Source organism: Chrysemys picta, chromosome 4, assembly GCF_011386835.1.
Source record: "Chrysemys picta bellii isolate R12L10 chromosome 4, ASM1138683v2, whole genome shotgun sequence".
NCBI classification, from domain to species: Eukaryota; Metazoa; Chordata; order Testudines; family Emydidae; genus Chrysemys; species Chrysemys picta.
In genome coordinates this window covers 35,664,387-35,676,934 of record NC_088794.1, presented here as the reverse complement: position 1 = coordinate 35,676,934, position 12,548 = coordinate 35,664,387, and the positions used below count along the sequence as shown (strand labels likewise).

The following is a 12,548-nucleotide window of genomic DNA, read 5'->3' as shown; positions in this document are numbered from 1 at the left end:
ATCCTTTGAAAGACAAACTTTGGACTAATCCCTTATGTCACCTTTACCCAAAGTCTCAGTGATAATTATGACTGACATTAATATCAATAGCAGCTTATTTTGCTGATAGGGTGACAGTTAAAAGTTAATGATAAAATCCTAAATGCCTTTACTTAGGGCCCAGTTCTGCTCCCCTTAAGATCAAACCTCTTAGGTTTTACATTAACCTTATGCAGGCAAACTGCCATTCAACCAAAATTCTTATGACATTGGGTAGATTTTAAAAGTGGCTCTAACAGGATGACATTTGGCAGGAATAGTGCCCTTGATTCATATATTTTTTTGCTCCATAAGAGCCTTTGGTTACAACAAGAATCTTGGCACCCATGGTCTCTCGTGTTACACTCTGTACTGGCTCTTTTTGTGTCATCTTTTTCATCACACCCTTTCCCTCCATCACAAGAGGCTTTTCAGCTAAGATGATCTACAGTATTTAAGTCAAGTTTATATTTCAAATGAGTAATGTGCTCGCTCATCACTGTATGTTCTCTATAGCCTATGACTGCTCTGTTACAGCTAAATTAATTGATCACATTTGTTGTCATGTCTATAAAAACAGGCTTCATTTGTTGTTGGAAATTAGGTTTCTATATGATTATTCATAATCATAATATTATTATGAACTTGCCTGGTTCAGAGCATTTGAAAATTGAAAGCAAAAGAGAACTGGTGAGATTGGTATTTATCCAGCCATAAAAACTCAGGGATATATTTCTCTAGGAAATGTTTAAGGAGTGGAAAGCACCAGTTTGTCTATTTTAGCTCTATTTTGTGATATATTAACGAACATAACATTTATACAAATTCTTTGACCAAGAGGTGGAAGTGTGAAGCGTTTTGAATTAATGGAGTGGAACAGCAGCAGAAACGAAAAAGCTGTGAATTTAAGGTTTAATACTAGAAGGATTGCTATCACAGGGAGCCAATACCAGATATTATGCAAAGCTTGCAGTCTGTGTTATTAACTTGCCATGTTTTTAACAGCCTTCCATGTTCACATTTGAAAAAACAACAACTATTGAAACTGGTAAAAATGACCAGCTAGAATAATTATATGACTAAATTCTACTCTTAGTTATGCCAACGCAACTCCGTTGACCATGGTTTTTCAATTCATCCAACTGCTTTTCCTGGGCTTGAGAGCAATATGAAATCAGTGAAGCAACATTAGTAAGGAGAGGAATAGAAAAAGACATGGAAATCTCATTTACGAACAAAATCTTATTAGTTGCACAAAGCAAAGAGAAACCACTGAAAAGTCTTTCCAACTGCAAAGCAAATTATAAGTTCTCTAAAGTAATAAAAATAAAAAGCAACTATAGCCTCCTACCTTTGTTCTGCATAAAGGTGATCACTAATATTGGTATCCATAGTGGTATTCGTACCCCCCAGCCTATGCCCATCTTGATTGGAGTTCGGTAGGAAGTACCGAACTATAGGCTTCTGAAGAGGCACTTGTCTTTAGACAAGTCTTATATAGCAACAGAATAGGCTTTGGCACAGTTCCCAGATAGTTTCACAAGGTTCTAAAAAGGTGGAGCTTCAGGGATTTTACCTTTCCTCTGCAGGTGCACAGGTAAACAAAGGATGCTCTAGCTTCCTCACGAGCTGGCCAAGTGTATTTGCATTCTGGGAGGAGTGCTATTTTCTAAAAGACTTTTCTACTGAAGGAATTCCAAGTGAGCAGCAATGAGGAACAGTTATGCTCAATCTTACTGTCTTACAGTTATTACAGATCTTGCAATAAATATAAACCAAGAATGACTTTTGGGGAGTCGGGGACGGGATTTAGAATGAGAGAGAGGCAGTTTTTTTATTATCCTGATTACAGCAGATGATTTCAGTCTAATTTTTCAAGTGAGCAAAACACTAACTTCTTCTGATCCAAGCTGTGTGATAAAACTTTTCATGTTTGGGACCCTTGTCTTTTGAGAAGAGATTTTGTGCCTCGGTGTATAAATACTCTGCTTCTGAAGATGAAGAGACCAAGCACACTGAAGGCCAACAGTTATCCACATGTCAGGCACAGGACAGGAATATGCAGTCAAGCTCTTCAGTGCTGGATAGTCAAAAACTAATACCCTCCATAAAAGGAATTCTTATCCTCAGAGGTGCTTCAGTCAGTGTTGGATCAAATCTGTATCCCTTCTAAAGGCTTGTCAACACAGGGAATTATTCTGGAATAGTTATTCTTTATTAACTCTGTGTTGATGCTCTTGTTCCAGAATAACAGTTTAGTTTAATAGTTTAATGTTGGAAATGGATTAACTTTTAAATTAGCAACCTATCTTATTCTGGATTAATTTTAATGTGTAGATAAGACCTAAGTAAACATAGCTAATTGAACAGATATATTTAGGTATATGTCTATCCATACTGAACATATGTATTTCTCTTGCCCCAGATAAAAGACAGTTTATTTTATATAATTTGGTGTACATTTCCTTGTTGCACAAAATAAATGTTTTAGTAGCAATGAATTTAAGAAGGTTCCATTATATTGGGAACAATGTGAATGTGAACAATGAGTTTTTGTAAATAGGTCAGTGTATTTATTTAAAGGTCTATTACTTTTCCAAGTTGTCTTTTTATTGTAGTTTACCTTTCAACAGGTCTAGTATTGTCACAGGTATCCTTTCTAGTGGGCTCTGTTTATATTTGGCGAATTAGATGATCAGCAGTTAGGGGACAAAAGTAAAAGGTTCATATTTTATCCATTTCCAAGGTGATAGAAGGGAGGTGAGACACTGCTTTCCCTGCACACTTTTAAAGTTCACGTGGTTTATTGGTGTTATAATAAATTGACTATAGGTAAATAAACATAGTGTAGTGAAGAAAACAATTGGTCAAATTCTGCCATGAATTACACTCTGTGAAATTCTACTCAGTGGGAGTTATAAATCAATATAGCATTTGGCCCCAAATCAAAGGGTGACAAAAATGACTAAAGATACTTTCAAACAAGAATTGTACAGTCAAAAATCTCAATAAGTGTCATAAATATATATATATATATAAAACAAACACATTATTGAACAGTTACTCAGTTGCTTAGCTCCAGGGTGAGTCAGGATTTCATGTTCTGGCCCTGTAACTTTCCATATCTTTGTACTATACCATATTAAATATATGCTGCAGTGGAGACTAGTGAGACAATTTGTTCATGATAAATTAAATCACCAGTATGATCAGCTCATCTATCTAACACTCTACCTTCCAATCATCTCTTAACCTGGAATCTCTTTGTAGAGTGTTGAAGGAAGAAATGTGGAAATTTAAATTCACACAGATTTGGTGGAATTTTATATAGGTATCCAGACTTGTCTAATTGTTGGATATAATAACTCATTGCATAACCTAACTTCATGAGCAAAAGGTTCATTAGAATCACAAGAACAGCAATTATCTGGATAATTGTAGATAAAGATTTAAGTAGGTAACCAAAAAAACAAAACAAAACCCTTATACTTCCTCCACCTGTAACCTAGAAGAACCCATTCAGCATAGAATAATCTGCTGAATCTTTTTTATCATTTACACTGGCCTATACTGTCCTCCTGCCCAGTCCTGTTCCTATGATATTCAATGGGGGTTTTGCCATTGACTTTAATGGAAGCAGGATTGAGTTTGTCACTGCACTTTGGTCATATGACTATTCAACCCCAAGTTATTTTATCCGTCTCAGATTCCAAGATAAAAAAAGATGATTGGTCAGTTGCTACTAATTTTTCATTCATTAGAATTACAGATATTGCTCAGTTAGTTTTATATCCTGATGATAAAGTGAATTGATCTACCAGCCCCAAATAAGGCTTGCACCAAATTATCCAGGTCAACGACCAGTGATATTTTATAACCATTGTCACCTGAATGTCCTATGTAAAGCTAAAATAAAAAAGAATGGGATATGGATCTTGTTTGTATTATGCCATATCTTTGTCAAATATGGTGCCATTAATCCATTCTGTTATCTGTCAATGGCTGTATAAAACTGATGGGATTCAAACCCAAACCACCGTAATACCTAAAATTGGAAGTCCCATCCCACACATAAATATTTTCCCCCATTAGACTGCAAGCTCTAATGTCTGTAAAGTTCTTTGAGATCCTTAGAGGGGAGTGCTACCAGAATATAAAATATTATCATCAGAATGTCAAGATAGCAGCTTCCTCTTTGATCACTAATTATTATTTTTTATTTTATTTTAAGCTTTACAAATACTGTAACTAGATGTAGTGACTATAAAATCTTTTATATCACATTGCAATTTTACTTTAGGAAGGAATTTGGCCATAGACCAGTCCTAATGTCCCTAAACCGGGAAATACCATTTACTCAGGCTTAGTAAACAGCCCACATTTTTGAAAACTTTGCATTTTAAATACACCCACACTCTCGTAATAACACTATTACTTTTTTTAGACTACTGGGAAAGATTTGAAATTTTATTACTGGCACTAACCTGGTCAAGTGGATCTTGGTATTAGCACAATAATGTGAGATTACTATAAATTCCCAATGTAACCCTGCACTTGTGTCTAAGTGCACTACAAACTGGAATGAGTTTTTTTCCCTCCTTATTAAAACATTTCTAGTTGAATCTGCACTGTTTTAGCCCATACATTACTTGCACCTTTCCTTTCCTGCAGGTCCAGTTCCAGATTTCTCTTAGGATATATCTACACTAAAGTCTGAGGTGAGATTGCAGCTCAGGTAGACATACCCACGCTAGCTGTAACCTCACTGGCTTGGCTAAAAATAGCAGAATATATGCAGTAGCATGGGCTTCAGCTCAGGCTGTACAAGCATGCCGGGGTCCCTCAGCACCTATTTGCATTACTAACACGGCCTTTTTGTGCATGCTAGTGCAGGTAAAGCTAGCATGGGTATGTTTACCCAAGCTGTGCACACACCTCAGATTGCAGTGTAGACATAACCTCTGTCACTCCCAAAAATCTTGCATGCAAAAAACATGACTTTCCTCTCTGCTGATTGGTTGCTTGCTCCAACCCCCTCCCTCACATTTTCTTCACTTCAGCCTCACTCCACCTGCCTTCCATTCTTCTCTGAATTTTTCCTGTGATGCTTTCCTGGGGATACCCGGGGCATGAGGCACCTGACTACCACCCGTCACACTTCTCTTTCCCTTCTTTCCTCCCCAATGCCTTTTACTTTTTGCCCTGTAATGCTCCCCCTACCTTGTTTTTTTCTTTTGTTTAATCCATTCCTGTCTTCCCTCCTCCTCCAGCCCTCTCCTATAATATGTTAAATAAGTCTGATAAATACTGATAAAATAAACAAAATCTCATCCAAAATTCATTCATTCTATCTATCTATCTATCTGGGCTGTTGATTAATCTCAGTTAACTCATGCAATTCACTCAAAAAAATTAATCACAATTTAAAAAATTAATCGTGATTAATCGCAGCTTTAATTTCACTGTTAAACATAGAATACCAATTGAAATGTATTAAATATTTTGGATGTTTTTCTATATTTTCATATATATTGTAATTGAAAAAAAGTGTATATTTTTATTAAACTATTTGCACTATAAAAATGATAAAAGAAATAGTATTTTTCAATTCACCTCATACAAGTACTATAGTGCAATCTCTGTGTTGTGAAAGTGCAACTTACAGATGTATATTTTTTTTGTTACATAACTGCTCTCAAAAACAAAATAATGTAAAACTTTAGAGCCTACAAGTCCACTGAGTCCTACTTCAGTATTTGTATTGGGTGAATTGAAAAATACTATTTCTTTTTTTACAGTGCAAATACTTGTAATAAAAAATAAATATAAAGTGAGCATTGTACACAGGAGCGGTGCCAGGGTTTTTGCCGCCCTAGGTGGCAGCGCTCCTCCTCTGAGCATTCGGCGGTGGGGGTCCTTCCGCTCCACGTCTTCGGGGCACTTCGGCGGCGGGTCCTGGAGCGAGTGAAGGACCCGCCGCTGAATTTCCGCCGAGGACGGCAAAATGCCGCCCCCCAAATCCTGCTGCCCTGGGCAACCACCTAGGGTCACCTAGTGGAAGCGCTGGCCCTGATTGTACACTTTGTATTCTGTGTTGTAACTGAAATCAATATATTTGAAAATGTAGAAAACAGCCAAAAATATTTAAATAAATGGTATTCTATTATTGTTTAACAGTGCAATTAATTGCGTGATTAATTGTAATTAATTATTTTAATCGCTTGACAGCCCTACTAATTATATATTCCCCCCAAATAGTGATATACCATATTGCTGCCATCTGTCACCACAGCTATTTGTCTTCTTCTCAGAGCCTAGCTATAGAGCTGGTGCCCTGTGTGAGAGCACACGTGGAACCTAATAAAGGGTCAAAGCTGAGAGATTTTTTTCAGTGGATTTTGATAAGCAAAATGAAAGCATCTTGTTCAAAAAGAAGATGTTAATAGAAGTCCCTCCTTTTGCCACCATACTATCTGGATGCCTCCATGATAGCGGAACACATATGCAGATGAGTAAACGCATGTACTCTTGTCTATTTTGTAAACACAGGTGCTGCGATGGCAGGATACACACGTGCATATTGAAGAGTAAGAGTGGGTCCTTAGAGGTAATTGGTAAATATTCATAAGCACACAGAAGTGCATTGCATTTGTAGGTACATGGCTAAATTGTTATAGGACTATGAAAGGGCAGTAGGTTGTATATGCACAGATACCCAGAAGGGCTTGATAGTGATGGGCAATTCTCAACAGTTTTGGAGGTTCTGTAGAGCGTAAAGAAGTATCTAAAAGCTGGGCTAGTTTGCTAAACATTATTCTAATCCACAGTTTTTAAAATCCTGTATATAGTAATCTATTTCCAAAGGGGTCAGGATTGAACACCTCCTTCTCTGCTGTGAGGAAATTTCGTACCTGTGAGGAAACTACAGTACTTTCCTCTCCTGACAGTTTCTTCTGAAGGAGGAAGCCTTCCTTTCTGATTCTCAGTAGCACCTGTTTGTGGTACGAAGGGAAAAAACCCAGGGCCATCTTTTCATTCATTCTGGGCAGCCACTGTCCTTCCCACCCCCTATCACTATGGCAGAGTAATTTCAGCAGCCTCTCTTTCAATCTCTGCTTGTGGCGATTATACAGAGTCCCTGGGACAATACAGTGGGGATTCTTCGAGTACAGAAGATTGATTAAGCAATACTTGGGGCCACACACAGGGACTGCTGGGGCACTGGGCACTAATGAACAATTTAGGAATGGTAAAGTCTTGGGCATTTCATAGAGGAAGCTTGAGGATTGCAGGTGGTCAGCAGGGCCAGAATGTAGGGTCCTGGAGATAGTGGGAGGCAATAACACCGTGTTGGGACTTCCCCCATTCCAGCGGTAGGTCCTTAACTGAACTTTTACAAACCTTAAAAATAAAGAGATGCAAGAAGGGTCGATTCAGAGCTCATTACAATAAAACCTCTTTCTCCATCGCTAATGGATGGTAAGGATACATGGTGGTGCATGGTACTTGTGCACAGAAACAGGGCATGCTGGTTGGACAGAACTCCAATTATTTGTGAAGGGTGTATATTAGTTTTTCTTCCCACAATGCCTTGCAAGTATACCCATTAGTGTAAAGCACTAGCCCCCTGGCCTTATCCTAAAAGTGCTCTCCAAGTGTAAATGTAATCTGACAAATGTAGATAAAGGAAGCCAGAAACTGAAGAGTGTCACAGAAAAATGCTGTATATAATTAAACAGTTTGAGAAATGTATTGGATTTTTAGGTGTGGTTGTGAGTGTTAACGGGGTCCCCATGGAGTTCTTTATCAATTCTGTTCAAATATTAGCATTTATTATAATAAGTAAAGGCATTGTACTGCTCTGGCATGCTCTTCAAGGGCAATCGGAGCTACTGCACTGGGTGGGTGAAATGGCAGTTTTTCATAAAGTTTTTGGTTGGTTTTTCTGCACTTAGCTATTCAGTTTACAGAATGGTACAATAAGATGATGCAGTATTGATAAGAAATATCCTTATAAAAAGATTTAGCTTTATATTCTTCTCCCTCTTTTAATTGTAGGAACAGAAGAAAGAAAATAACAATTGTACAAAGGCAAGTCTCTATTCTAGTGACTTCTTTTCTAGAGTCCTGATACTGTTATTGTGCCTTTGCATTACCAATTTATAACCAGAATCCTACCTTCACACTTGAACCTCAGGGAACAGCAGTGATAACAGTTTCATACACACTTTTGAAATCCTCTCAACAAAGCCGATTTAGGAGGCAGTAATTATAAATGTTCCAGTAGTCTTAGAACTGGAAGACAAAGTTCAAGCCAAATGCAGACCTGGAAGTTTGTATTGTCGTTCTTCCATTTCATTCGACAACTGGATGAAGGTTCTGAAGAGCAGTGCAGCACAGTGGTCTCTCACTTTTACGCCTTAGCTCCAGTGCCCAGAAAGAATATTTTAGTGAAAGAGAAATAACCAAACAATCCTCTGATAGAAGTGACAGGAAAATCTCAGAATTACATTGAATGAGACAACAGTTAAACTGCAAAAGATGTAGAAGAAACTAAAATAAAAGAAGAAATGTAGAAGCAGAGATTCCACATTGAGACAATATCAGTTTAAACCTGAAAATCTTCTGGTCAGTTTTCTTTATATTTTGATCTATTTCAAGGGAGACTGAATGGCTGTGGAAAGTGGTAGTGACTTCTGTTGGTCACTGGCCTAAATCTACACTAAGGACCAATCCTGCAAGCACATATGAGTAACATTAAAGGCCAATAGCACTATTCATGTGGGTTAAGTTACTCATGAGTGTAAATTTATAGAACTGAGTTCCAACTCAGCTTGAAAGTTGTTACAATCTATTAGTTGTTTGATAGTCTATGTGAATTTGAGTTGTTGAAAGTCTCAGCAAAGAAAACCAAGAATAAATGGGCCTGGAGAAAGAACTAATTACTGCCTCATTCTAGATCAGAGTTGAGGCTCATTAGCACAACTGACTGTGATGTGCTTGTTCTGTGGATAAACATGGGACTTCAGTTTTTAGTGGTGCCAATCTAATACCACTCATTAGAAATAGCTTCTCTTTTTGATTTTATCATGACACAGCTGTTAAACTGTTTTCAGCATGCTAACGCCCTTATGACTACATGGGTTCAAAAATGAATGTCTTTTAATGCACCCAATTCCCCCTCTGGGTCTCCTTGGTTCCTCTTTTTGTTCAGTGGAGAAAAATAAGATACCTATAGTGGTGGCTGCATGAAAGGTCTGGATTATCCTAGTTAAGAGATACCAATTTCATCCTCTCCATCATGTAAAAACACCTATATGGAGCAACCCAGCCTTGCAAATAGGTAACAAATCTATAATTTGGAAGAACTGACTGAGCAGGACTGACCGAGCAGGATTTTCCAATTAGTCCATAATGAGGGCTTTGTCCCATTTCTCACGATAAAGCAGCACTATGACCTGCCACCATCAACAGAGCGGCAGTACTTACAGTTAAAACACTGGAAAACGTAATAGTTTGGTCCAGACATGCTAGGACTGCCAGAGGCCCCAGAATTGCTTGCTAGTAACTTTAAAAATGCTTCATAAATTCCCCAGACTCATGTCCACTAAGTACACTTTGTTACTGAAGAGGAACTCCATTAGTCTGGAATTCTTTGTGAAAGCAAGGGAAAGGGATTTATCAGTCCTTAAAAAAATCCCAATGGCAGCGCATATTACATAATGTTAAAAATATCTTTGTGGATCTCAGGCTCCACTTGTCAGAAAATTTGATTCAAAATGTACTGAATGCCACAAAGGTTGCAAAAGATATAGGCCTTATCCTCTGATGTTTGTTGGTGCTGTAATAAAGAAAAAGGGACCTTGAGACACATGCTATGGGAATAGCTAAACAGCTGTGGAAGGAGATGGACACAAGTGTTAAAATGGTGCTTATGGGTGAAATCCAGGTCCCATTTAAATCAATGGGAGTTTTGCCATTAATTTCACTGAAGCCAGGATTTCATTAGGTTTAGACCCAACAGTTCAATATAGAAAAGCAAGTAATATTTATTTCGATTTTCCTCAAGGTAATTTTTTTTAAAGGAATCTGGATCTTTTCAGTAGCTGAACATGGAAAACCTGCTCATGATGGAGTTGGGGTTTTCATTAATGACCAAGAGATTACATGGTAAATTAGAAGAAAGATGTTCTTAAGGATGGGGATCTTACGCTTGTTGAGACTTACACAAGTGGGAAAGATTTATATGTTCCTAATGCAAAGCTAATGCCCATTTATCCCAGAGCTGATTCTGCAGTCATTACCCATGTATGTAAACCTTCTTCATGCAAATAATCCCATTGACATCAATGAACCTAATTAGGTAAAGAAGGATTTCTCATGAAAGAAGGATTCTGGACCCTAGATTGTTAGCTATCTCATTCTTTAGTTTTGAATATAATCCTCTAAATATACATAATAAATATGTCTAATTGGTCTGCTTGTTTTATTAAGGTATGCTAGGAGCATTCCATCTTGGAATGCTAAAGTACGATATAAAACAAAAATGTTGTCAGACTTGAGCAACTAGATTTGTACTTTATGAATCATCTAATACGTCAGTGAACCAAATTTCTATTCATACTTTTATGGCCATTTTCCTGTTTTATTAACCTGTGTTCTTAATAGTGACTTATTCAGTATTTGTATATTATATAGTAGAATTTTTATTGACTGAAAATCCCTCCATTGAGTCGGAATGACTGCAGAAGTTTTGGATGCAGTAGAAGTTTATTCTATTCTATTCTCCTCAACACCTAGACTTAAAGTTGAACATTTAGTAGTAAGAGGAAGGAGGCCTGGAACATTTGTGATTGTTACTGACATTATATGAACTTGCTGAACAGATCTTCAAAATCTGCAGTAGGTATACAGCAATGACTTTTTTCTATCTTGTACATTAAGAAAATTGTTGACTAAGTTCTGATTGCAGAATCTTCATAGCTGGCAATAAACGGACAAGAAAGAACCCTATTTGAAATTCAGATTACTGACTAAGCCTGGGGTGCTATCAGTTAGAAAAAAATATATTGTACTTGTAAACTGCTCAGAATCTATCTAGAAATCAAACAATTGAAACTATGGTCAATGTGATTTTTTATAGTTACTTTTTATAGTAGAACCGCACTTTACGTATTTATTTTCTATTTAGATAGATTTATTATTTACATTTTTGCCTCTTGATTGTCGATATCTGGTTTTCTTTAATCCAATACTTTGGTATGGCTATTATAGACACAGTGTTAAATTGAAACAATACTAGTCATATTTTAGCATCCTGACATCTGGGCCCTATGCTACGTTATCTCAAGGCCTATTTGGTGGATAGTTAGCTGTAGTGTGTGATTTTGAGCGGGGGCCACTTATAATGCTGCAGATCAGAAGAGTCATGATACCATTCATGCCATATTACAAAAAACCCTGATCTCCCACTGAGTGCATTAGTTTATATGTTTTTATTACACTATGTTCAGCTTTTTAAGGAATTTGTTTATTTTAACTTACTCATGCCATTCAGTTTTATTTAGTACTTTGTTCTTCATTTCAGATTTAGAGTATCTAATCAGAACAGAGTAGAGCGGAAGAGTTACCTCTTGTGTCTTGCTTACAATACTCCCCAGCTCACTCCCCAGGTGGAGAGAGTAAGTACGGTAATATCACATGACAGGTGGATCACGTGTCTAAATCAGGCCTCTGAGGATAGATGAGAGGCCTATGGAGAGCTAGAAGGCAGAGGGAAGAGGAGGATGTGGGCCCTCTCCAAAGGGGGAAGGACAGAGTCCAAATATGAACTCAGACTTTGGTAAGGTGGAGCATGACAATTTAAAGAAGTAACCTTCCAAATGTATGTAAAACAATTCAGTGATATCTACACCTATACCCCGATATAATGCTGTCCTCAGGAGCCAAAAAATCTTACCGCATTATAGGTGAAACTGCGTTATATCGAACTTGCTTTGATCCGCCAGAGCGCACAGCCCCGCCCCCCTGTAGCGCTGCTTTACCCCATTATATCTGAATTCGTTTTATATCGGGTCGCATTATATCGGGGTAGAGGTGTACTTAATTTGCAAAAAGACTGAAAAAATAGCTCAGAGAAAAATATAAATAGATCTCATTCATCTCAATGAAATGGTAACTATGAAACCTAATAATGACATTTTAAAGGAAACACTGTTTCACTGGTAATTGATATTTTTGGTCAAAATAATGTGGGTAGTAGAAATTGACTCTAAAGGTTCACTCATAGGCAGTTTACAGCTATGGGTAAAATTAATCATGAACCTGTACCTAGCATTTGTGCTACTCCTGCTCTTGTTTTAGATTCAGAAGAAAACAGAGGAGCGACATCCCCTTCATCACCTCTCCAGACTCTATGGAGATCCTAAATCACCCTTCATTTTTGTTTGGTCTGGTTTTCATGTTTTCACCCTTATGGCTGAGATTTTGCCTGTGAAAAAGGAGTATAGTTGAGAACTACAGAATAGGTC

General features: G+C 37.4%; 1 protein-coding gene and 1 long non-coding RNA gene across 2 annotated transcripts in view; one reads left to right on the top strand and one right to left on the bottom strand.

Moving 5' to 3' along the window:
• The window catches only part of MUC5AC (mucin 5AC, oligomeric mucus/gel-forming), a 56,729-nt gene extending 55,220 nt beyond the window's left edge, over positions 1-1,509 (bottom strand). Inside the window, exon 1 of the mRNA XM_065592020.1 lies at positions 1,370-1,509. Within this exon, the coding sequence (XP_065448092.1) occupies positions 1,370-1,442 (73 nt within the window). The 5' untranslated portion in view covers positions 1,443-1,509. The remainder of the gene's footprint in view (positions 1-1,369) is intronic.
• Positions 1-11,009, top strand: part of LOC135982982 (uncharacterized) — a 92,793-nt gene extending 81,784 nt beyond the window's left edge. The window contains exons 6-7 of the long non-coding RNA XR_010600476.1: positions 6,568-6,625; positions 8,077-11,009. This is a non-coding gene — a long non-coding RNA (uncharacterized LOC135982982). The remainder of the gene's footprint in view (positions 1-6,567; positions 6,626-8,076) is intronic.
• Positions 11,010-12,548: the final 1,539 nt, after the last annotated feature.